This window comes from Nomascus leucogenys, chromosome 15 (assembly GCF_006542625.1).
Source record: "Nomascus leucogenys isolate Asia chromosome 15, Asia_NLE_v1, whole genome shotgun sequence".
In the NCBI taxonomy this organism is placed as follows: Eukaryota; Metazoa; Chordata; class Mammalia; order Primates; family Hylobatidae; genus Nomascus; species Nomascus leucogenys.
The window spans coordinates 16164732-16189602 of NC_044395.1; the positions used below are offsets into that span (position 1 = coordinate 16164732).

A 24871-nucleotide genomic window follows, 5' to 3' on the forward strand; every position below is an offset into this window, starting at 1 on the left:
GGAAGAGGCTAGAGAAGTGCCCGCCCTAGCCTCCGTGCAGTACAGTCGAAGGAACATGGGATTTGGGCCAACAGGCCTGGGTTCCAATTCTGACTCTGAAGCTTATATAATGGGAGGCTTTGGGCAAAATGTGTAGCTTCTCCTACTCCTAGTTTCCTTGTCTATAAAATGGGGATAACAGCACTTGCGTTGTGATACCGTCCTAAGGACAGCATGAGGTAATCCAAGGAAGGCTCCCAGCAAGGTGCCTGACACACACCCATGTGCTTAGGTGTGTCAATTTTCTTCCTTCCTTTCATCAGTCAGTCTTACATCCAGAAAGTGCATTTGTAAGACAGCAGCTCAGGGAGAGAAGCATGGGATCTGGACTCAAGGAAAGTCCAGCAGCTCCCCACCTACCACCAACCCCAGGCTAGCCAGCAAATCCCCTACGTCACCAATTTTAGACACCCCTCCCCAATCTCACCACCCTCACTTCCCCCACACCAACTCCAGCCAGGCAAAATGTACATGCATGTGTGCATGTGCATGGCCACAAGCTTCAGCCAGCCATAAGGGTGGAAGCTGCTTGAGCCATCCTCTCCAATCCCTCCCTTATCTCTTCCCAACCCTTACTAACATATACCTCCTCCCAGCTTTACTCCCCAAACTCACACACAGGCACCTGCGCCACCATCCTGTGGTCTGGCTGAGATCAGGAGCAGACAATCACAGTATCTAGCTAGCGTGTCACAGCCGGCCAGGCCACAATACTCAATAACCCTTGTTTTATAGCTCAGCCAAGGCAGGGCTGAGCCATGGCTGGAACCGAAATGAATGCCCTTTCTAGGGCCCCTAGCTGGCTCTAATATCCAGATCTCAAATCTTTCTGTGTGTCCCAGCACTTCCACCAGACAAGAACTCTGCAAGCACAGGGGAAAGCCTCCTCCTCCTCCTCCATCTTTCACCTTCCTGCTGGGCCAGTGCCAAGCTCTGAATGGGAGCAGAATCCACTTTCCACTGGAAGACTGAGGGGAGTCAGAGCTTAATAATAATAGCTATCCTTCACCGAGTGCTTACTACAATCACATGCTATTCTGTCTTTACATCTTGTTTAATTCTCACAACAACCTGTTATAATTCTCATTTTACAGACAAGGAAATCCAGGCACAAAAGACGAAGTTAACTTTTGTGAGGTCATTGGGATTCAAACCCAGATCACTGGCCTCCAACAGCATGCAGCAGGGAACGAGGTGGGGCACACCTTCCTCTTGGCGATGCTGCGGAGCAGCTCAGCCTTGCTCCGGAGCAGCCCCTGGCCGGCCAGCTCACGCTCCTCCTCCACGCGGCTCTCCCGCTCCAACTGCTGGAACTCCAAGTCCTCAAAGAGCTTTGTCTCAGTCTCCAGGGCCTCTGCCTCCTTCAACGACAGTGACAAAGGGGGTTGGGTGGTGCTTGCAATGCCACTCTGGGCCTGGAAGGCCAGGCCACAGGGACATGCGTTGTGTGGGGCTGGACCCGGGGAAATTGGGTAAGAAACCTGCCTCCCCCCAGCTCCCGCTGTACTTGGCCTTGCCCTTTTGCGGGTATCATGGCCTGGAGCGCTGATTCCCCAACATTCCCGGTTCCCTCCAAACCACAGCACCGACCCTGGTGTCCGGCGGGTACTGCAGGGGCCAGGTGGTCCCGTCCCACCGCTCTCCTCTCTTCCTTCTGGGGCGTGGCCCGCGGGGCCGGGGGAGGGGGGGCGGTGGAACTGACCCTTCTCAGCTGCTCCTGTAACTGTTCCCGCACTGACTCGGGGCAGTTATCGAGCTGCGTCTGGAGCTCGGCGTAGAGCGCCTGGCGGGCCTCCAGGTGCCTCCGTCCCGCGGCCAGCTCCGCCCTCTCCTGGTCGGCGGGAGGGCGAGGGAGAGGGCGGGGCACAGGGGAGAAACAGAACACACACTCCTCAACTCCGGCCCGGCAGCGGCGGGAGGGGAGCGCGGGAGGGCGGCCAGGGCGGGACAGAATGGGGATCGGCAATGGGGGTTGAGAGAGGTGAAAAAAAGGCTGGAATCAAAGAGGAGAATAACCAGGTGAGGAGAAAGAAAACGGTAGAAAGGGAAAGTGAGGAGGGAAAGAGGTGAAGAGGGAGAGAGCCCAAGGCCAGGAGCTGAAGGGTAACACGGCAGTCAGAGGTGCAGGGGATGGGGTAACACAGGCAGAGGTGTGCGGGCAGGGCACAGATTTTGGTCTCCTGGAGTCCCTTGAACTGAAATTGTTGGGTAGGTCTTGAGAAAAGGCCCTCTGTTTTCTCTCCAAACCAGTCAAGGCTGGTTCTGCATCACAGAATCGGAGCCTCCAGCTCTCATCCCTCCCCTTCTACCACAGCCCAGAGACCAAAATTTAACCCAGGGAAAAAGGGTAGTGATGGTGAGGGTTAAATCCAGGGTTGGGCGTGAATCAGGAGCTCAGGATGTTAAAGCAGTGCGGCAGAGGGGACGCCAACCCAACACCCTTGGCCTCCCTCCCCTCCTGCCCAGGGTCGGGGTGGGGTGTTGGCCCTGCAGGCTGAACTTCAGGGATGAGGGTTGCAATTAGTTCGGGCCGTTTCCATGGTAATAAATGTCCCAGGAGTGGGTACAGAGGGGGTGGACGGTTCTGTCTGGGGTGAGATGACACCTCTGAGGGTGGGAAGGGGGACGAGGGGAGGGTTTGGTGAGTCACCCCTCAAAGGACAGGCAGAGGAGAAACTGTGATTACTGATTCCAAAGCCAGAGTGGAGCCATGGGCTGAGGGCAGGGGAGGGAAGCTGAGTGAACCCTCCACACCACTGCCATCACTACCACCATCACCACCACCACCATCACTACCACAGCCTCGAATAACTTCTCTCTTCCCCACAGAGAAAGCGAAGTCCAGGCCTCCAAAAAACTCCAGGTCAGTGGAAAATGAGGTTAGGCAGGTTCCTTCTGAAATGCTGAGCTTTATCCCTGGGAGTGAGGCCCTGTGCTGAACCCAGTCACTCCCATCCCTCTACCCAACTCATCTACCCATCCCCAGAGAGGAGGACCTGATCAGGCCAGTTCCTGGGGTCTAGGTGCTTCCTCATCCTTGGACTCAGCCTTTAAAATACCCTGTGTTATAGGTGGCTCAGGAGTGAGGAGAAGAGTAGGGGCTACCCATTACCAACCTCTGATGGGTATCTGAATTTGGGAAGCCCCAAGGGAAAGCTAGGAAGGGTAGCCACTATGTTGGCAGAGAGGTCCTGTTCAAGCCCTCCAAGACCACGCCCACAACTGGGCCTCTTTACTCCTTGGCTCCAGAGGGCAGGCAGGGGAATAGGTGGAAGACAGCCTGCTCTGCTGTGCAGGAAGCTGCCAGGAAGCTTCCTTGGGTTATCTCATGCTGTCCTCAGACAGTAGCCTAAGACAGCAGCCTAGGCATTTCCAATGGAAAGAACTCTTCAGTCTGAGCAGCTCCACAGCCAAGCATTTCCCCCACCCTCATACCCCTCCTGCCAATGCCCCCTTGAGTGAAGTTGAGCTACCAATCCTCCTGCAAAATCCTTTCATATAAAAACTCTGGGGTCCCACACCAAGAAAAGAAGGAGGCAGCATTAGAGGGGAGAGGCCAGGGGCACAGAGGCACCCATTGAGTTAGTGCAAAAGCGGGCATGGCTCAGCCCTACCTGGGTGGCACTGGCAGTTAGGGGCATGCGGAAAGCCCAAGTTGGTGATTAGAAGGGGCGTTAGTGTAGGCCTAGTTGGCAAGCATGGAGTTAATTTGGCACAGAATTTGGGAGTGTGGTTTTGGGGGCCAGAGCCAAAGCTCCAAAAAAAAAAAAAAAGGGTCAAAGAATTTTTAAGATTCTCAAAATTGAGGGCAGGAGGAAGAAACTCAAAAAATCCAGAAGGAAAATTAAATTATTGGAAAAATACTGTCAGATCCAGAAATAGATGACCCCTCTCCACTTCAGAGCTTTTGGCACGGTGTTGGGCATCTGGGAGTGGCCCCTGCAGGCTGGCACGAAATCTGAAAGGGGCAGGGGCAGGAGCTAGGATCACCTGGGATGGGAGGCTGCAGATCCTGAAGGCTCAAGGGAAGCAGAGCCCCGAGGGCCATCTCCCAAAGATCACAACGTAAGCACTTGTGGTATGCTTGGAGGGAGATGTTCTCCAGATGGTGGGACCCGAACTTGAATCACTCCCCACTGTCAGTCCCTTAGGCTGTGCTCACTGCCCAAGAAGGGGCTTTGGCACTTCCTAGAAGGGCCATAAAGGGCCTAGGATGGCAGACACCCAGAGGTAGCACACAGACCCAGACAGAGGAGACCCCAGACACCAGCCCAGCCCCTGGCAGTGCCCTCCAAGCTGGTTCCTTCCACAGAGGAGGACAAGTCACCCTGTCTCTGGAAAGCCACAGAGACCACTTGTACTGCAGAATGGATGATGAGGTGAAGGGTACAGGGCCCCAGAGAAGACATTTCTCCTTCTCTCCCAGGCCACTGGTATCCAGCACTAAGCTGGGCCAGGTGTGGGTTACCTTGTCCCTCTCCTTCTGGATGCCTGTCTCCAAGGCCACCAGCTTCTCCTGCAGCTGATCCACTGCCTTCTGCTCCTTCTGCAGCAGTGCCCGCTCTGCCTCCCTCTCTCCCTGCAGCAGTGCCCGCTCCATTTCGGCCTGGGGGCAGACACCAGGGTCCCCATCAAAGCAGCTGACTATGGCCCCTCTCTGGGGCTTTCAGTTGGCCTAGGGAAGAGTCCAGCTAGAGACTTCACGGCTCACCTCTCGGGATGACTCCTGCAGCTGCTGCTCTAGCTCCTTCACACGGACCTTGAGCTGCTCCACGCGCCCCAGCACCTGAGCCCGCTCCTCTTCCAGGGCTAGCACCTCTCCCTGGAGCTTGGTGCTAGGTGCATCTTCATGCTGGAGGGGACGGAAGCTATCAACTGAGGAAGCCTAGAGCCTTTTGGAATCAGACTAAGAAAATGGATCACCTGTTCCTCCAGGCACTTGCTGAGGAATAGCTGGACTGAGACAGGAGGCTAATTCCCTGCCCCCCCACTCAACCCCCACCTTCCAGGGGAGCAATAAGGGCTCTGCGGAAGAGAATATTTACCACTGAGTGCCAGGCCTGGGTGGGGCCCCATGGAAAGGCAGGTCATAAAGCATATTTATAGCTTGGGAAGCTCATCAACACCTTCCTTCTCTTCCTTGTCTCATTTCTGCACCTCTGCTCTCTAATCTCTTCCCAAACTTGATCCTTCCCCTCACTGGACCTTGGCATTCAATACACCAGCCTCCTCTGCCCCCAGCAGGTCCAACTTCAGCCTCTTTGTCTTGCCTACCCCTCCATCTCACCTCCTGCTGGGTGCTCTCAGTGCTGCTGCACTCCTCCTTGAGATTTTCCTCATCTGAGCGCTCCATACTCTCCCATAGGCGTTGGGTGGCAACTCCAGGCTCCTCGCTGCTCCGCCCAGAGGCCCCTGCAAGGCCTCGTGAGGGCCTCCGGCCTGCCAGTGCCAATGCTGCGGTGGCCTCCCCAATGCTGGGAAGCTCCCCAGCCTCAGGTCCCCCATCAGCCCGGCTGTATTCGGCACACAGGTTCAGGATGGTCTCCAGGCGCTGGCGTTCCTGGGAAGGATGGACAGAGCAGGACATGAAGGGGAGGAAGCTGAGCCCTGGTGGGGATATAGCCAGGTTCAGTATCCTGTCAGAAGGGAGAGCAGGGTTACAGGGGGCTAGGACATCAGTGTCAAGTCAGAAGAGGCCTGACCCCAAGACCTAGGGGAGGCAGAGGGAAACAGGGTGCCCCAGAAGTGGGTAGGAAGGACCAGGCTGTTGTGCCACCTGCCCACATGGCATAACAGCCTGGTTCTTCCTGCCCACTTCTGGGACAGCCCCTTCCGTCTTCCTGTTCCTTTCTTTTTTCAATCTACCCTAGGACACACAAGAACACACCAAATGGACACACAAGAACACACCAAACATACGGAAACACACTGTTAAGCAGACTATAGACCACAATGAGACACAGATAAACTCAGGTGCTCATCCTGACACAGGTACACACAGATCTACAGACACAAGGACACACACTGACAAACCAGCACTGATGCACAGGCACACAAGGATACAACATGTGCCCTGGCCCTGCATTAATAGGCAGGTACAAAGACACCAGCCCTGACATGCACAAATGCACACTGATGCACACTCACAGATAAACACAGTTTAGCATACAGACAGGTGGGCACGTATGCAGACAGACAGGGCTGGAAAACAGACCCACGAGCCCACAGGGACCAGACACCCAACCACAGACATACATGGAGAAGAGGTAGACCAAGGACACGGCCCTCTTTGTCCCCACCTCAGCTCCAAGTTACCCTCAGCCCTTGGCTGTTTATCAGCAGGAGGGGCTGCTGCCAGTCCTTGAATGCCCAGGCCCATGAGTGAGTACTCCTATGGCCCCACCACTTCATTCACCCCTCTCCACATACACACCCACCCAGATACAGTCACCTCTCAGGGGCCTAGGAGGTAAAGGAGGTATGATACAATCACATTCCTGGTCTTTGTTGCCTTCTCCTGCAGGCCTACCTATAGGCCTGAAGCCTGGCTTGTGAGGCTCCCATGGCTCTCTAGGGTTCCTAGACCTCCTCAAGTGTCTCTCACCACTTACAGTTTGGCCATGAACCCAAACCGCAGGAAGTGGAGAGAAGGCTGGAGAGGTGTTCTCATACACTTACCCAGCTTCCCTCCTGTTGCTTGCCCAGTTCCATGGCAAAAAAAAAAAAAAAAAAAAAAAACCGGAACAGAGCCTTGGCACCTGGGAGGCTGGGCCAGTGCCTCCGCCCCTGCCCCAGGACCCAGATAAGCAGCCTGGTTGAGGTGGGAGGGGCAGGGCGGGCAGCCTCCAAGACTTAAAGTGGCAAGTGAGGCAGGTCAGGACTAGTGGTAAGATGTGTGCTTATGTGTGGGAACGGGGGTGGGAAAACTGATGGAGGAGTTGGGGGAGGCTGTGCCTGCCACTCTGCCTGTGCCAGGCTCACTGCCCCCTCTCCAGGATGAGACTGCAGCTTAGAATGGCCATGCATTCCCGTCTAGACCAATGCAAAAACAGTGAAGAGAAGATGCAGCAAAGGAAAACATGGGATCCGCCTCATCTCACCCCCATCCAACACAAACACACAATCCTATACCCTCATCCAAAACTGTCCCAACCTCTTCCAAAAGCATTCTCCAGATGCTTCAGTTCTGGTTCTCATCAGTTCTGGTTCTCTTCCTCAAACCAATCCCAGGGTTCCTGCCCACCTTCCAAAGAACCCTGTTCTGCTTGTAAGGGACAGGGGGCAGAATCCATTCTTCTGTACATGGGCTCGACTGTGTACACACCAGCCAGAGCCCCGTAAGCTCCCTGAGCTATCTGGGGAATCCTGGCCCCCACCCAGCTCAGATGCCATCTCCAGGACAGCTGCCTAGAGCCACACCCAGCCCCTGCACGCACCCACACGCACGCACATGGACACACACAGTCACAATTACATAGGCTGGCTAACGGTCAGGCCAGGGCTGCCTATCCTGTTCTGTCCCTCTACCCTGCTACCCACACTCCTAGATGATACTGCCTGGGCCAGGATGAGCAGCTCCCACCCACTTGTAGAGGCCAAAGACAAGCAAAAAAGAAGGACAAGGTACTTTTCTAAAGAACAAGTCTCAGAAAGAGTCAGATAGACAGGGGACCTGGGTTCCAATTCCAGCTCTGCCAGAACTTGCTGTGTGACCTTGGACAAAGCCATTCCCCTCTCTGAGCTTCAGCCTACTCATCATCACCAACTGCTTCTCAAACTGGGAGGTTCGAGGTCTTACCATACCTGTGGTATGTTTTCCTAGAGCTTCACTGTGCTCGGGTAAACAATGTGAAATTTAATTTATACATTAAAACAAATGCTATGTTGAATAAATGCAAAATTAGCAAGAATTTAAAATAAAGCCTTAGAGATTTCAAAGGAATTTCTTCTTCACGGCACCAGAACCATAAGATATTGATCACTAAAGTGTATCCTGGAGGTGGGGAACCTTGAAAAGCCCAAGCCCTGTTTGAGGGCCTCTCCTGCTCTGCCAGCTGGCCTGCTCGAGCCCTGGCAGAGACTCTGCCATGGACAGTGGCAAGCCTCCCTGGCACCCGCTCACCAGCCTCTCCATCTCCTGCTCCCGGAGCCGCTCTTGGCGCTGTCGCCGGTGGTACTCCAGGAGGTCGTCCTCATTGTCACTGATCTCTGTGATGCTATTTTTCCGCTCCCTTGTGACAGGCACCCGCAAGTCCCCGCTGGAGAGCTTCCTCTGGACACAGGGACTCTGGCAGGGTGAAGCCCCAGTAAGAGAGCCCAGACTGTAGGCTGGGCTCAGCCTGCCACTGAAGCTGCCCTTCTGGGGTGCCAGAGACTCACCCAGTGTGGGTGAGGGGCTCCGTGTCCTACGGCCCCGTGCCCCCAGCGTCAGGGAAAAGTCCTCTGGTGAAGCCCCATGGGCTGCCCAGCGCCGGGGCCGAGGACTCTCTGCCACTTCCCTGCTTAGCTTGGGATCTGGGGTGGTCCGGGTGGGCAGCGGGGAGAGAGCTCGCCGGGACAGAGACGGACTTAAGGGGGGTAGTTCTCGCATACTGTCCAGGCCCCGCCGGCCCAGGCGGGGACTCTCAGGAGGCTGCAGGGTACGGGTGGCTAACCCATCTGAAAATGTTCGGCCCACCAGTTGGCGTGAGGGGCTGGTTGTTAGCACCCGCTCACTGCCTGGAGGCTCACGGAAAGGGCTGGGAGGGCGGTCCTGGAGTGTGCCAATCTTGTTTCGGGGAGCAGGGACTGGAGGCTGAAACTTGGGGCTGCCAGGAATGCTGGTGGGTTGACTGAGAGCACCAGAAGCTGGGTATTCACTCAGGCTGATGGCCACCACAGGCAGCTGCCCACCCAGCCGGGGGCTCTCAGTGGCTCTCCGGGCCTCCGCCAAGACAGTAGCTGCAGGGCTGTCTGTCAGCAGACCCCGGAGGCCAGGGCTGGGAGGCCTCTCATGGCCCCCTTTCCTGCTCAGCCGAGGACTCTCGGAGCGAGCACCACTTGGGCGGGACTGTGGGGGCTGCAGGGCCAGATGGTAGCTGGAGGAACGGGCAGGTACCAGCGGGGGCACAGAAGGTCCTGGCTCTTGCCCACTGGGTGAGTGACTGGCACAGCTTCCACTGCTGGCTGGTGAAGAGAGTGGAGAGAAGGCTGGAGAGGTGTTCTCATAGCTGGAGCCCACAGACATGGCACCGGGGCTGGTTGGGGGAGACAGCAAGTAGCGCCCACCATTAGCCATTGGCGACAGTGGAGAGGTTGCGGCAGGCTTCTTGCCAGCAGCTCCAGGCTCCTCTAGCACCAGTGAGTCCATGATCTCTTGCAGGTCCTTCTCAATAGAGCTCACCAGGGAACTGTGGCTGGCACAGGCGGAGGGTCCCCGTGTTGCAGTCTGTGGGGTGTGGTTCCCATTTACCAGACTTTCTGATTCTGCTGGAGGGAAATGCAAAGGTCTTTGACTTTAGGGAGCTGCATGTGCATAAGAGCCAGAGCACTAGCCTATCTCCTCCTAGCACAGTGAGGCTAACAAGGATCTGGAGAAGAAGCCAGGAGATCTGGTTCTGGTACCAGCTAGCTCTGCCACTGACCTGCTATGCAACCTTAGCCAAGTCACTTGTCCTCAGTTTCTCCTTCTGTAAAGGAAGGGAATCGGCAGGGCCTTCCTGCCTGTGACTTAAAACAGTTAACAATGGTAAGGCCGGGCGTGGTAGCTCATGCTTGTAATCCCAGCACTTTGGGAGGCCGAGGCGGGCGGATCACGAGGTCAGGAGATCGAGACCACGGTGAAACCCCGTCTCTACTAAAAACACCAAAAAATCAGCCGGGTGTGGTGGTGGGCGCCTGTAGTCCCAGCTACTTGGAGAGGCTGAGGCAGGAGAATTGCTTGAACGCGGGAGGTGGAGCTTGCAGTGAGCCGAGATTGCGCCACTGCACTCCAGCCTGGGCCACAGAGCGAGACTCTGTCTCAAAAAAAAAAAACAAAAAACAAAAAACAATGGTAGGCACTTCTAAGCCTATTGTTGTCAACTCACCCCAAGACTAGACTCCTCCAATTTATATCCTATATCCCTCCTCAAGAAGGGCAGGTAGGCCAGGCGCGGTGGCTCACGCCTGTAATCCCAACACTTGGGGAGGCCGAGGCGGGCAGATCACTTGAGGACAGGAGTTCAAGACCAGCCTGGCCAACATGGTGAAACCCCACCTCTAATAAAAATACAAAAAATTAGCTGGGTATGGTGGCACATGTCTGTAATCCCAACTACTCAGGAGGCTGAGGTACGAGAATTGCTTGAACCCAGGAGGTTGCAGTGAGCTGAGAACTGCCTGGGTGACACAGCAAGACTGTCTCAAAAAAAAAAAGAGGCCAGGCATGGTGGCTCACGCCTGTAATCCCAGCACTTTGTGAAGCCGAAGTGGATGTATCACCTGAGGTCAGGAGTTCGGGACCAGCCTGGCCAACATGGTGAAACCCCATCTCTACTAAAAATAAAAAATTAGCTGGGTGTGGTGGCATGCACCTGTAGTCCCAGCTACTTGGGAGGCTGAGGCAGGAGAATCACTTGAACCCAGGAGGCGGAGGTTGCAGTGAGCTGAGATCGCGCCACTGCACTGCAGCCTGGGCAACAGAGTGAGACTCCATCTCAAAACAACAAAAAAGAGAAAAGAAAAAAGAAAACAGAAGGGCATTATACAGAGAAGATGGGCGCCTGCTGCATTGCTGGCCAGAAGTTCCAGGGGCTCCTAGTCTAATAGGACGTCAGGGCCTCCCAACATAGGAACCAGAGGCCCAGGGGTAAAAAAAAAAGAAAAAGAAAAAAGCCTGTAGGGCTGGGCAAGGGGTGTGTGCTGCACCACTTCATCCAATCAGAGGTAGGGGAGGGAGCTAGTGCTAATGGCTGGTTCCTGGAAGCCAGGCTGCCAGCAAGGAGGTGAAGCTCAGTGCCTCCAATTATCCCATTAAGCCATGCCAGCAAGAGCCTGCTTTTGCCATGCCCCAGCCCTAGTCAACCATACAGGAGTCCCTAGAACCACTGTCCCAAACAGCTAAGGGAGTGACATGACAAGGCTGGGGTGGGGGCAGGGTAAAATTAACTAGGGAGTAGACTGGGAACCCAGGCTTCTGAGCCCCCAGAGGACTGGAAAAGATCGAGCGTGGGGGAAAAGAGAAGGGAAAGCCTTTGCAAGACTGAGTTTTGGTCCAAAATTATGGGGACTGTGTGGGATATGGTCAGAGGGGTTGCCATGGATACTGGTAATCCCAGTGACCACTCACCTTTCTTCAGGTCCCCAGGCTATCCACTTAGGCTGCTGATACCACCCCACCAGGTGTACCTGACATCCATGTCCATCTGTCCCAGCACCTGTCACCCCATAGCCATCTAAATGCCAGTGCAAAGTCTGAGATGGTAGACCCAATAATAGCCTCCTGGTCTGCACACCCCCCCACCCCGTGCAGCTGGGCTAAGGGGGCCTGTGTTGGTTCCCCAGAACAATCACCAATTCTCTTCTGGGGATCAATAATTCACAAACAAAATACGGCTGCTCCACTGAGTCATCAGCAGGCAGGGCATGGAGTGAGGGTTGGGCGAGGCCCAAGGACATGATCCCCACCACAGCTTACAGGGAGTTCAAACTAATGCTTCCTTCTGCCCCTCAGGATACCCTAGAGGGTGAGGCTCCCTGTGGTGACACAAGTGGGCCAGAGTTCCAGACACTGGCATCCTCCAGGGCAGTGGGGTACAAGCTGGCAGAGCCCGCCATCCCTCAAGGCACATAATTTCCCAATTTTAGCTAAGCAGCACTGCCTTGGTTAGCTCTCAGTGGCCCCACTGCCTGGCATTCTCCACCAGCCCATGGCAGGTGGCACTGAGCCCAGACCTTAGGTATTGTCTTGCCCTAACACTCCAAGTGTGGCTGAAGTGAGCAAGGAGGAGGACAGCTGAAGGAACACCACCAACCCAGCACCCTGCCCCCCGGGTACCTACCAGGAACAGGGCTGTATGGGGGCCCAGGGGCTCGGCCCCCTGCTGGAATCATGCTTTTCATCCACTTGGCTTCAGCCGGGTGGTTAAAGCGAAGGAAGGTGGACTGACCCAGGCACAACATGCAGCCTGCAGAGAAAGCAAACACTTGAAGACCGGGTGTGGTGGCTCACACCTGTAATCCCAACACTTTCGGAGGCAGAGGCAGGTGGATCACCTGAGGTCGGGAGTTCGAGACCAGCCTGGCCAACGTGGTGAAATCCCATCTCTACTAAAAATACAAAAATTAGCCGGGCGTGGTGGTGGGTGCCTGTAATCCCATAATCCCAGCTACTCAGGAGACTGAGGTCAGAGAATAGCTTGAACCCGGGAGGCGGAGGTTGCAGTGAGCTGAGATCACGCCACTGCACTCCAGCCTGCATGACAAGAGCTAAACTCTGTCTCAAAAAAAAGAAAGAAAGAAAAAAGAAAGGAAGAAAGAAAGAAAACACTTGGAAGGGTAGGCAGGGCTGAAGTTACCCCACCTCACAGCACTAGCAGGCTCACCTTGGCTCTAAAGCCATCCCCACCTGCTCTCAGAGTCCACACAGTCCACACTTGACCTTGCCTGTGCTTGAGCTGGGCACCTCCAGGGCTCCACAGCACAAGACAGAGTAGAAAAAGCACTAGTGAGTGAGTCCCAAGATTTGAGTCCTCGTCCTAATTCCTCTTCTTACTATCTGTGAGATCTCTGGGTGAAGTAACTTCATCTCTGAATCTAGTTCTCTTAGTCAGAAAAATGGGGACAATACCACTGATCTTGTAGGGTTAATAAGACAGTGTATGTGAAAGTACTCTGTAAAAATATATTCAGAGAGGCCAGGCGTGGTGGCTCACACCTGTAATCCCAGCATTTTGGGAGGCTGAGGCAGGCGGATCACCTGAGGTCAGCAGTTCGAGACCAGCCTGGCCAACATGGTGAAACTCCATCTCTACTCAAAATACAAAACTTAGCTGGGGGTGGTGGTGTGCGCCTGTAGTCCTAGCTACTTGGGAGGCTGAGGTAAGAGAATTGCTTGAACCCAGGAAGCAGAGGCTGCAGTGAGCCGAGATCACGCCACTGCACTCCAGCCTGGGCAAGAGCGAAACTCCGTCACACACACACACACACACACACACACACACACACACACACACACACACACAAATGTTCAGAGAACACAGACACCCCTGTCCCCCAACCCCAACCTGTATCCATGATCCATCTATCTGCCCCCTGGGTAGAAGGGTAGAAGAGTCAGTCTGAGAGGCAGCAACTTCCAAGGTCACAAAAAAAAGCTCTGAGATAGGGAACAAGGGGAAAAACCATGGATCAGTCAGATGACCTGGGGGGGTCCTGATTTGCTCCCACTCTTTATTGTTTTGTGACCTTAGGAGAGCTGTGTGCTGCAAGTCTAGGGAGCGACCACCACCTTTCTTTCTGACTAAGCACCCTCTGCATGGTCCCTGGTCTCCCCTGGCATCAGGCCAAGACTAGGCCACCGGGCCCGGCCTCAGCCAAGCACATTCCCAGGCAGCAGACACAAGCCCAGTCCTGCCCGGGAAGTGTGAGTTACCTGGAGAGGGAGGGCATGTGGGAGCTGGAAAATGTAGCCAGGGGCACCCAGAGTGTGCACAGTGGCAGGTGTGCCCACAGGTGCCTAAGTGCAGCTAGCAGAACTCCACCTCCCAGCCACACCAGGTGCTGGAGGGCTCCTGCAGAAGATACTATGTTGGGAGAAGCCAGAGCCCTGTTGCTCTCTACCACCAATCCTTCCAATTTGTCCACACCCCTGGCCCCCAGCCTCAGCCTCTTGTCTACCCAATCTGGTGCCACTTGGCACCCCAAGCTTCACGCCAGTCTGAGCTAAGACTGGCAGAGAAGTCTACATTCCTGGACGCTGAGACAGTTCAGCTCAGGCAGGCCACAAGGGCAAGGGGCATCCCAGGCCACGTGGGTACCTTGGCAGGTCCCTTACTGAGAAGCTCGGGAGCCTGTTCCTGGGATCCTGGGCATTGCTTGGGTTGGGGGTTCAGTAGGCTGAGAAGCCCATGGCAGATAACCATAGTGGATAAAGCCACTCACTATCCTGGCATACACAAAGGCCCTCCCAGGCAGCCAGACACCAACAATTCTAAAGGAGAGAGAGGGAGCCTTCCCTGCCAAGTCACCAATCAGAGAAGAGGATCCCAGAGTATTCAAAACTGGAATAAATAATAGCCAACCACACTGTCCACCTAATTACAACCACAGCTGTTTCAGAAAGAGCCCTGTCAAGCCCCTCCCCCTCCTTTTAGCCATTTAACAAGCTTACTGGTGATGAGTTCACAGGGTCTAGACAGACCCACTCAACCCAGGGTCGTGGGTGGTGGGGATCAGGAGCCTGACCACACAGTCCAGGCTGGGAAGGAGGCTGGGAGTCTGAGTGGATTCCAGCCCAGCAGTGCCAGGCCCACCCAAGTAGGATGTAGGCATCTAGGGATCCTCTGCTTGGGCCCCTATAGCTGTGTTTTCTGCCCCCTCCTCAGCCCTTCACCCTCCCCCACATAAGGGGGTGTGGCCGTGCTGCCTCTGGGCTATAAATAGTGATGCCAGGCAGCAGAGCTGGATCTGTATTAATAGAGCGGGCAGGAGGGCAGCAGGACTGAGAGCAGCCCAGCTCCTGCCCAAATTAACTTTCCATTTGCATGGAGAAGCTTCAGGCATTGCCCCAGTGCTGGCCCCTACAGCCCCCAGGGGTCTGGCCAGCCTGTTTCTGGGAAGAAGCCTCCTCTCTGCCCACTCCCACCCCACACCCTCAAAGGCAGCCCTTTCAGGGAGCCCAGGAATCCCTGCCCAACCTGCCAAAGTCATGGTCAGTGTCCTCCATGCCCAGAGGGGATCAGGGTCCAGCTGTGTGCAGGTGGGTGGAGGAGCTGCACATCTGGAGGGGAAAAACTAGGCGAAGGAGAGGGTGAATCCTATCTGTGAGAGATGCAGAGGAGAAACACCAACACAAACAGGCCCACACTCATACACACTCATAGTAACACAACAGACTTATGGGTGTACATGCTCACACACTCTCAGAGCTACTGTCACTGCCCTCCTGGTCACACAAATAGAATGGATTGGCCAAAGGGAGACCGAGTGAAGGGAATATGGGAGGAAGGGCCTTGGTCCTTCCTATCAGAGACCCTTCTGATGTAAGGTAGACTCCCCTCATTCTAACCAGGACTATTTAACCCCATCCGAGGGAGGTGGGTCCTAAGGAGGGGACTACTGGAGGGCTGGAGAAGATAAGGTCTACCGGCTGAGAAGTGCCCCCAAGCACAGAATCCCCATTTAGAAATGTTCAGGGAACACACACAATCGAGTCTCTCCGCCTCAAGCTCCCAAAGAAGGTCAGAGGACCCCATGCCCCTCCTCCCGCCCACCCTCCTCAAGACGCCCCTCCCAGCCTGAGCTTCTCCAAGCTTGGCTGCTTGGGGGCTGTGGCTGACCCGGAGCTGAGGACTCACCGCCGAAACCGGACCTCCGGACCGCTCGCCCCCGCTAGCTCGGGCCCTCCAGGTCCCGGGCCCGCCCGGGGCCTTTGAGGGGGCGGGCCGACCTCCCGAGCTGCCGGCTCTAGGCTCGGAGCGAGCAGCGAGGCAGCGAGCAGCCGCCAATGCCCGGGGAGGGGCGGGCCGGCCACCAGCGGCGGGGGAAGGGAGCCAGGGAGGGAGGGACAAAGGAGAGGAGGAGGGGAAGAGGAAGTGATGGAGGAGACGAGTGGAGAGCTGGATGGAGAGGGCGGGGCGGGAGGATGCAGAAAGGGAGCCGGCTTGGGATCCTGCACCCGGGGCAGGAAGAAAAGTGGGCGGGAAGGGAAGGTTCAAGGGAGGTGACTGAGTGAAGGAAAGGTGAGAGGTAAGTACAGAGGCCAGAGAGTGAAGAGCCAGGAGGCAGGAGTGAGGCCAAGCAAAAGACAGGGTCTCATTCCCAGCCCCCTGTGGTAAGAGGTCAGTGGCAGCCGGGCTGGCCGGCCGTGACTGGCTGTAGTACCTTGGGCCAGTCACACCCTCTGGCCTCGGCTTCCTTATCTACAGAAAGTCAGCTCTGACATTCCATGGGTCCATATCTGAGAGAGAGAGGGAGAGGAAAAGAGCAGGGGCTCTACAGGATCCAGCTAGGTCACTAGGTCCTGCTCTGGCCCTCAGGCTGCCACTGTAACAAGGTCACCCTGGGCTGGGAGTTCAGGCCAAAGCAGTGCTCTGTACAATGCAAGCACTCAGCCCACCTCCTGTCTCCACCCTAAATACCTCCTCTTCCGGCCCTACTCCCCATAGCTCAACTCATGACCCAGAGTGGACCAAGGCACTGCCCTTTCCAGCCAGCCCACTTCCTGGCCCCCTGGAAGCCAGCCCGCACCCCAGCCACAACCTCCAGTTGTGCTAGACCCAGCAAAGAGCCCTCCGACCCCAATAAGGTACCCATCCTACTTGGGAAACAGATATCTGGAGCCCCCAAAGTCAGGCTGAGATTCTGAGTCAGGCAGGTGTTTTGTTTGGTTTTGTTCTGTTTTTTTGAGATGGAGTTTCATTCTTGTTGCCCAGGCTGGAGTGCAATGGTGCGATCTCGGCTCACTGCAACCTCCGCCTCCCAGGTTCAAGCGATTCTCATGCCTCAGCCTCCCATAGCTGGGACTACAGGCATGCACTACCACACACCCAGCAAATTTTGTATTTTTAGTAGAGATGGGGTTTCTCCATGTTGGTTAGGCTGGTCTCAAGCTCCCGACCTCAGGTGATCTGCCCGCCTTGGCCTCCCAAAGTGTTGGGATTACAGGCGTGAGCCACTGCACCCAGCCCAGGCAGGTATTAATACCTACCATCCGGCCAGGTCCCCCAGAGAGTTCCTCTTGTTCCAGGGACCTGGCCCCTGCACACCAGAGCCTTACGGGACACAATGTTGTGTGCTCTCAGCAACTCACACAACCTGACACAGTGTCTCTCAGATACACACCAACACTTGCTCAGTCACACTGACACTACTTCATCTCTGCATGCTCTGAGTCACACAGACACCCTCATTAAACACACTGTCTGTCTCTCACACACCTTTATTCTCATGCACACATCCCCCAGACAACTCCTTTTAGTTACACACTCACCCAGGCATAGCTTTCCTTTCACTCAGTCCCTGGAGAAACTCTGAAGTAAAATCAACCTCTTAGATAAATAATCAGGCAAGTTTTCCATTCTTGCTAAACAGCCCACTAGCCCACTCACCCATGCTGCCAACTATATGCATACACATGCACACGCTCACATGTGCACACGTATCTTATTCCCTTCTGAGGAAAAAGGAAGAACCATATAGGGTCAAATGCAAAATGAAGGGAGGCTTTAAAAAAAATCTCCTCAGGAAGAGTGATTCATCGGTCTGGAAACTGTGAGGGCCAGCTGGATAGACCTAGGCAGACACAGAGGATGCCCGCCATGGAGAAATAGGGCAGGAGGCAGACACAAAGAAGTGGGAAGCTGGGAGCCTTGCTCTGCCCTCCTTCTTTTGAGCTTTATTCGTCAAGATTGTTATCAGTCTTATAACAGAAAAAGGTTGAAGCCTTCACTCCCAATTTACAGATGGAATAACTGGGTGGGAAAAAAAGAGGCTCAATGTCCTGAATCCCAGAGAGAGGCAGCTGGATAACCCAGAGATCTGGCTCCCCAGCCACACTGTGCTGGCCCTCACACAAGCCCCTACCCACCAGTGAGAGGCTTAGGGAATGAAGGAGACTGGAGACCAGGGCTCGGAGGAAATGCTAGGAGTGGATGGGGACCTACTGTCTAGACAGCCTGGGCCCTGAGCTGGTGGCTTTCTGGGTCCTCCCCTGCTTGGTTCCCTCCCAGATCTTTCATGTGGTCTGGCGCTGTGGTCCCAGGGTGGGGCAGCCTAGACCCAGATTGAGATTCCTCCTCATTCCCTTGGTCCTATTCCCAGCTCCACCCCTTGCTCTGTAGAGAAGAGGGCAATGTGGGATGTGCCAAGATGCCTGGGTACAGGGGGTGGAATCAGGACCTTCCTGGCTCCCTCACTTCATGCTCCTATGTTCATAGCTCTGTGCTAAAGGTTGGCATCTGTTTTCTGCCTGCCTCCCCCTTCCCCTGGCCCAGGCATATTCCTGGTGGAAGAGGCTGTCACTGCCATCTCTGCTTGTCATGAAATATGTCTCTCCAAGTTGCCTATGGCTGGGCACAGTGCCCAGAATGATGCATCTAAGGCCAAAGCACGCTCCTTGTTATTCCCAGGGTAGCCCTTGTTTTTCAAAGAGGAGGGTCCCATCTACAAGGCCAGATTAGGGGAACAAGGCAGGGAAAATGATCCTCTTGTATATATGCCCACAGATAGGCATATGACTAGTAGGTCTCATATACACATAGGAGTACACACACAGACATTTTGGTACCATCAGTCCTGAGTTCACCCCTGCCGCCCACTTGAACACACTGATCCATAAACACAAGGAAATACACAAACACAGAGATTCGTAAGCCCAGAGTCACAAACACATCCGGAGCTACATAAACACACTCCAGTTACACAGACACACAGAGATAGCACATGCACCCCCGAGCCACCCAGTTTCCAGGGAAACACACTCCCAAGAATGTCCGGAGTGGGGCCAGGCAGGGCTGGGCTTGGTGCCTTGCTCCAGAGATGAGACAAGGAAACCCTCAGCTCCTGGAGCCCAGGGGAGGGGGAGGACTGGGGAGAAGAACACCCATTCCTTTGTGCCTCTGCCTACCCCTCCACAGGCTGCCAAGCTTCTGAGACAGGCGAGCCCAGACAAGAAGGCTATGGGGGTTGGGGAGGGAAAATGGGAAGGGGTTTAGGGTCAGAAGAGAGTGGGAGGGTACATACTTGGCTGGGTAGGCCTCTGGCTGGAGAAGAGTCCAGTGGGAGGGGTCACTGGGGCCACAGGAAATGCTTCAGAATTCCTTCTTAGCCCTAGGCTCTCCCCTTCTTAGGGAGCTAAATGATGCACTGGAAAGACTGGACAACAGAAGCATACCCTGCTCACAACATGCAGGGGAACAATGTTCTTACCCATGAATGATGAATGTGATGGGTTTGGGGCAGGGGTGGTAAGTGCTGGGCCTTCTTTGAACTTTGCCCTGCCTCTCCCTGCTGCTCTATTGTCTCATTTCTATGCTCCCAAATCTTAGAGAAGATGCTCTCTCTGAGACTGAACAGGACTGTCAGGAACCCACTGCCATCATAGCCAAGCCCTAATTTTTGGGGGTTCCTCCTCTCATCCAAAGTCAGAGACCTTGAATCCCTGGAGAAGGCAAGGACCTACATACTGCTGCTGGTGGACCTGCCTCTCTGAAGTCAATTGTCCATGCCCTGGCCCCTACCCGAGGGCAGGAAGAAAAGACTGGGGTCAAAAAAAAAAAAAAAAATTAGCCGGGTGGTGGCACACACCTGTAATCCCAGCTACTTGGGAGGCTGAGGCAGGAGAATCGCTTGAGCCTAGGAGGTGGAGGTTGTAGTGAGCCGAGATCATGCCACTGCACTCCAGCCTGGGCAACAGCACGAGACTCCGTATCAAAAAAAATAAAAAAAGTGGGGGCGGAGAAATGTCAGGTCTCCTGGATCAGCTGTGAAGGAAGTGACATTGAAAGGCCTTAAGGAGGATGAAGAGGAGAGAAGGAGACAGTGGAGTGAGTAGGATGGCCACTTCCAAGGGGCTTCTAGGCAGTAAGAGCCCCCAGAAAACAATGCCAGACCATCAGAGCCTGCTCAGAGCCAGGCTTAGCCCAAAGTTCCTGTCCTCCTGTTAGCCTTTAACCTCACCTCTAACCTCCACCCGAATCTGTTTTTCTCATTCTCCTAATCTGACAACTCACTGTATGAACTGATGCCCAGAACCCTGTTTCCAGGGTGAGCACACCTGGTCTGTCAAAGTGCCACCTGGGCCAACCGCTTACCTGCCTGCTAACCACAGTAATTATGGGCCTAGTTTTTATTTATTTTTATTTTTTATTTATTTATTTTTTGAGACAGAGTCTTGCTCTGTTGCCCAGGCTGGAGTGCAATGGCGCCATCTCAGCTCACTACAACCTCTGCCTCCCAGGTTCAAGTGATTCTCCTATCTCAGCTTCCCGAGTAGCTAGGACTACAGGCGTGCACCACCACGTGTGGCTAATTTTTGTATTTTGGGTAGAGACAGGGTTTCACCATGTTGGCCAGGCTGATCTTGAACTCCTGTCCTCAAGTGATCCACCCACCTCGGCCTCCCAAAGTGCTGGGATTACAGGCGTGAGCCACCATGCCCAGCCAGGGGCCTAGTTTTTAGAGCTACTTTACACAACAGAATGGCCTATTGCTTTGGGTTATATTTGTGACCCAAAAGCTACTGTCAGCAGTGTTGTAACAGGAGCAGGCATGTCCTCAGATTTTACCCTTGCCCCATCCCCATCAGGAAGTATTATCCTCCTCTCCAGCATCTCAAAACAACTTCTTGGCATCATGGAACAATGCCATTGATACCCTCTCACTGCTGCTCCAATTGCTCTTCCCCAACAACCACTAACAACCCCATCATGCCCCAGGCCCTCTGATGGCGGGAATCAGAACCTCTTCTCTCCTCATAGTATGTGGAGACAGGTTGGGGGTGACCAGAGAAGAAAAGCAGGTTGAAAACATGTCTGGATGCTGAAAGGGTTTGGGATGTTGTTTAGGCACATCCACATGCACCTGAGTACTCCATTCCCAGTATGGTCACTCAGGCAGTTACCATGGCAACCATGACAGCCAGCCTCCCCTGTGCCTAACACACACAAGCTTTTAAACAGAGGCCCCCTCCATCTGGAGGTGTCCAGCCTTACCCTGAGTGAGCCGGGTAGGCTGCCGGACAGGGAGCCCATCAATAGTGCAGGCATTGCCACAGGGGTAGAGGGTGAGGGTGCCCCGCAGGTTCTCGATGTAGCAGTGCTCTGGAGCCAGGCCTGGGCCCTGTAGTGAGATGTCTCTGGCTGCAGAGCCAATCACCGTCCTCCCTGGAGACAAGAGGCAAACTGAATCAGAGGGGTTATCCAGGCTGAGGAGGCAGTGACAGGGCAAGGAGGGCCACAGTGGAAACATATTTCCACCTCCTACTCCGGGGAGAATCTGTGCCCACCACTGGCCACCCCTACTAGGCCCCTGAGCCTGGTCTATACAGTAAGTGATAGAAGCTGTTCTCAAACAGAGAAAACTCTGCCTGAGAATGGGATGCCCAGAGATGGGAAGACCCAGACAGCACACAGTAGGACCCAGACTCCACAGATGGAGAAGGAAGACCGCTTCCCTTATTCCCCCACTGCCTCTCCCTATTGTCCTTTATCCTTTTTCCCCTTCATCCTACTCCTCCTTTCTTCTAAATCTCCCTTTCTCTCCTTCTTCTCTCCCCTGCTTCTGCTACCTGCAACACTTCATCTCCCTCGCTAACCTCTCTCTTCAGTGCAACCTCTCTCTTCAGTGCAGGCTTTCCCCTAACTGCAGCAAGAACAGCCCCTCCTGCTGACAGAGCCCCTGGGACTGGTATTTGGAGAATGTGGAGAATGTAGTATCACCCAGGCAACAAGTGCAGCCAGGAGAGGAGAGAGGGCGGGCAGAAGCTGAAAGGTGAAGGGGGCTGTGCCAGGGCCTTATCTTGGGAGATCTTGCCCTGACTCCCATCTCTCCATTCTCCGTCTATGGTATACCCTCCTATGCAAGACAATGCCCTGGAGCGGGGCCCTTTTTCTTCTCGGCCACACTGGTTGCTAAGAGCAATGCGTTCTCCTGTTTCTCTCAGTGCTTTCTTCATGGTTTCTTGTCTTCTTTTTTTTTTTTTTGAGATAGATTCTTGCTCTGTTGCCCAGGCTGGAGTGCAGTGGCATGATCTCGGCTCACTGCAACCTCTGTCTCCTGGGTTCAAGCGATTCTTCTGCCTCAGCCTCCTGAGTAGCTGGGACTACAGGCCCGTGCCACTATGCCTGGCTAATTTTTGTATTTTTAGTGGAGACAGGGTTTCACCATATTGGCCAGGCTTGTCTAGAACTCCTGACCTCGTGATCCACCCGCCTCAGCCTCCCAAAGTGCTGGGATAACAGGCGTGAGTCACCGCACCTGGCCTCTCCTCCTTGTTTCTAAGCTGATCTTTAAGCCTAGTCATGGAACCAGATCATCTACCAAGGAAGGCAGGCACACTGGGGAGGCAGAGACAAGGGAAGCAAGCTGGTGGGGTGGGGAGGCGAGCACTGCCAGCAGACAGTAGAAGGAACCCAACACATGCAGGAGCTGGGCCTCCAGGACAGGAATGCCTATAAGGATAGAGGGGTGGTGAGTGAGATGCCCTGTTCACACTTACCTTCCTCCAGCGGCAGGAGGGTGATGGCTGTGCTGAGTCGCCCACTGCCCAGGCTCACCAGGTGGGGTTTGTCCGTTTGCACTTTCAGCCCTTTGCCTGTCTCGATCAGGTCCAAGGGTCCTTTCTGTAGGTAGTAGGGGTGGAGGACAAGCATCATTAGACTCAGCACCTTACCACCCTAAACCAGTCACACCAGCACTCTCTCCAGCCCTTGCCCCTCTCTGAAGGGCTCTGAGGGTGCTGAAAGGCTTAGCACAAAATCTTACACAGAGCATGATTCCACTAAATTGTAATTAGATCTGAATCTAGGCCACTAACTCGTCCCACTGGATTTATCTCAAGTCTTGGCTTAACTGTCCCTTTTGTCTATTAAAACAGAAGCAAGGAGAAAGGAGTAGGGGGTGGGGGTGGCATTGGATAAGCAGCAGGAGTACTGTAGAGGAAGGCCAATCAAGCTCCCTGCAGACTTGTCCATGGCTATCCACGTGGCCCTTGCTTGCCCCTGCTAAGCTCAAGTACAGGGAAGATAGAGGCATGGATCAAAGAGAGTGATACAGCCCAGGGTCAATCTGTAAACTGCTTTCTGACTTTCAATGGGTAGTTTCTAGGTGAACCAATTAACCTGATTCAGATAAAGACTGAGCTGTTAATAGGCTTGGGACCTGGGGAAGGGCAGAGAGGAACAGAATTGTTCCTTTCATCCTTGGGCTGGGACCACAAGGGGGTAGAAGAGCTGATCCCATCCCTATTATATCTCTCTTGCCTCACAGCCCTGATCCCACTCACCTGCACCATGGTCTGGGTCTTGCATCCAGGGCCTATTTGGTTCCTATTGAGAGTGTCCATGGTCCTAAGGCTCCAGAGCTCCTAGGGACACAGCAGAAAGGCAGTGAGTGGGGAGGCCAGGGCAGGAGAGGGAAATAAGTAGGTTCTATGGCAGGGTTCTCAGGGCAGAGGTAGCACCAGTCACCATCATTCCCCAAATGCTCATGCTGAAGGGAAGTAGAGGCAGCTAAAGAGTTTGGGTGGGAGTTGTCTGGGAGTAGTGCCAAGTCTCCAGCCAGCCACAGCATGGATACCAGTCCTGCCCCTTGCCACTGTAAGCACAAACAGTCCTATAGGGCCCAATCTATACTTCTGTGCTTTCTTGCCCTATGCTACTCAGAACCCAGGTTTTGACAGCTGAAGACCCTGTGGAGCCTTAAGCAGGGTGGGGAAAATCTACCTTAGTGGGAGAAGCAGCAAGGAAGCCCCTCCAAAGACACTGGTAGCCAGAGGGCCCCCAGGTAGGTGGCAGGGCTAAAACAGGAGCTCCCTCCTGCAACCTTTCATTCTCCTCTTCACCATTTGTCTCTTTTCCCGGGGCTTTAGTAGGATGTTTTCTTAAAGGAGACACAGAAGAAAAACTCAGCCATTCCTGCTATCTCCAGATGTCTCAACTCCTACACCTTTTCTTCCCCAGAAAGCAACCTCAACCCAACACAATCAGCTAAAAAAATTTTTTTTAATTAAAAACAAAAAACTTTAGTGATAACTAATACTGGGAATATTGGGCTTAACTCTTGGGTTCTTAATTGGCTAGGTGCTATAGGAAGCTTAGACCATTAGAACCAGGAGTAAGACGGATTCCAGAGCCAGAACTTGAATCCTCCCCACCACCATCCCACTGCCCCTCACCCACCATGCATCCCTCTCTCCCTGGCTCATGTTTTTGGTCTCTGAGATGTGAGGACCTTTGTGTACTAATGTATGTCCCCATGCCCATCCCTTGGCCAACTAGCTAAGCTGAGAAACTTCCCACTTGCTGCTGAAATGTTACTGGGGAAAGCTAAGAGTGTGGCTGAGGGGTAAGGAGGCAGACCCAGGGAAACAGGGTTTCCCTCCACTCTTTCTTCAAGCCATCTACCAGGGGACTTGGAAAGGAAGTAGGGGCAGCAGCCAGCATTCCAAGGAGTGTCTGACCCTGGCAGTGGGTCCCGAGGACCTTAGCTATGGTGTTACTAAATTTACCCTCCCAGCTTCCACCCTTCCGGACCTGGACTGCATCATCTCCGTCACCATTTCCACCCAAGCTGGCGGAAGAGAGGCCGGAACCCAGGCTGGGGCCCACCCCAAGACTGCCAGGGAAGAGGGGAGGAAAACGCCATTAACCTATGCAAAGCCCCAAGCTGGCCTGGCACCTTCCCAGAATTCCTGGCCATGGAGAAGAATTTCCAAGGACAAAGATTGCTGTACTGCTTCCTTAGACTCAGGGAAATCCCTCAGCATTTTCTGAGGGAGGAGGGGCAAGAGAGTGGGTTGGGAATGGGGAGTTTATGTAAAAGAGGGGTTAAGAAAAACAAAATAATAAATAATGGTAGAAAGAACTTTAGACTGGGATATATAAAGCCTTAAATTCTACCCTGACTTTATTTATTTGTTAGCTATAAGATCCTA

The 24871-nt window shown here is 54.2% G+C and overlaps 1 protein-coding gene across 30 annotated transcripts in view; it reads right to left on the reverse strand.

The window, feature by feature from the left end:
* PHLDB1 (pleckstrin homology like domain family B member 1) overlaps nt 1-24871 on the reverse strand; it is a 50828-nt gene that overhangs the window by 21177 nt on the left and 4780 nt on the right. For 13 of the 30 annotated variants that reach the window (XM_030828966.1, XM_030828960.1, XM_030828982.1 and 10 more), the window contains exons 2-11: nt 23222-23302; nt 22436-22559; nt 20931-21101; nt 12060-12185; nt 8162-9507; nt 5327-5599; nt 4751-4891; nt 4508-4645; nt 1742-1870; nt 1245-1400 (exon numbers count right to left, since the gene is read on the reverse strand). In XM_030828966.1, the coding sequence (XP_030684826.1) occupies nt 1245-1400; nt 1742-1870; nt 4508-4645; nt 4751-4891; nt 5327-5599; nt 8162-9507; nt 12060-12185; nt 20931-21101; nt 22436-22559; nt 23222-23281 (2664 nt within the window). In that variant the 5' untranslated portion in view covers nt 23282-23302. Of the gene's footprint in view, nt 1-1244; nt 1401-1741; nt 1871-4507; nt 4646-4750; nt 4892-5326; nt 5600-8161; nt 9508-12059; nt 12186-15575; nt 15754-20930; nt 21102-22435; nt 22560-23221; nt 23303-23660; nt 23818-24871 lie in introns of those variants that run through there. The other 17 variants (XM_030828989.1, XM_030828984.1, XM_030828988.1 and 14 more) reach the window with 6 other exon arrangements.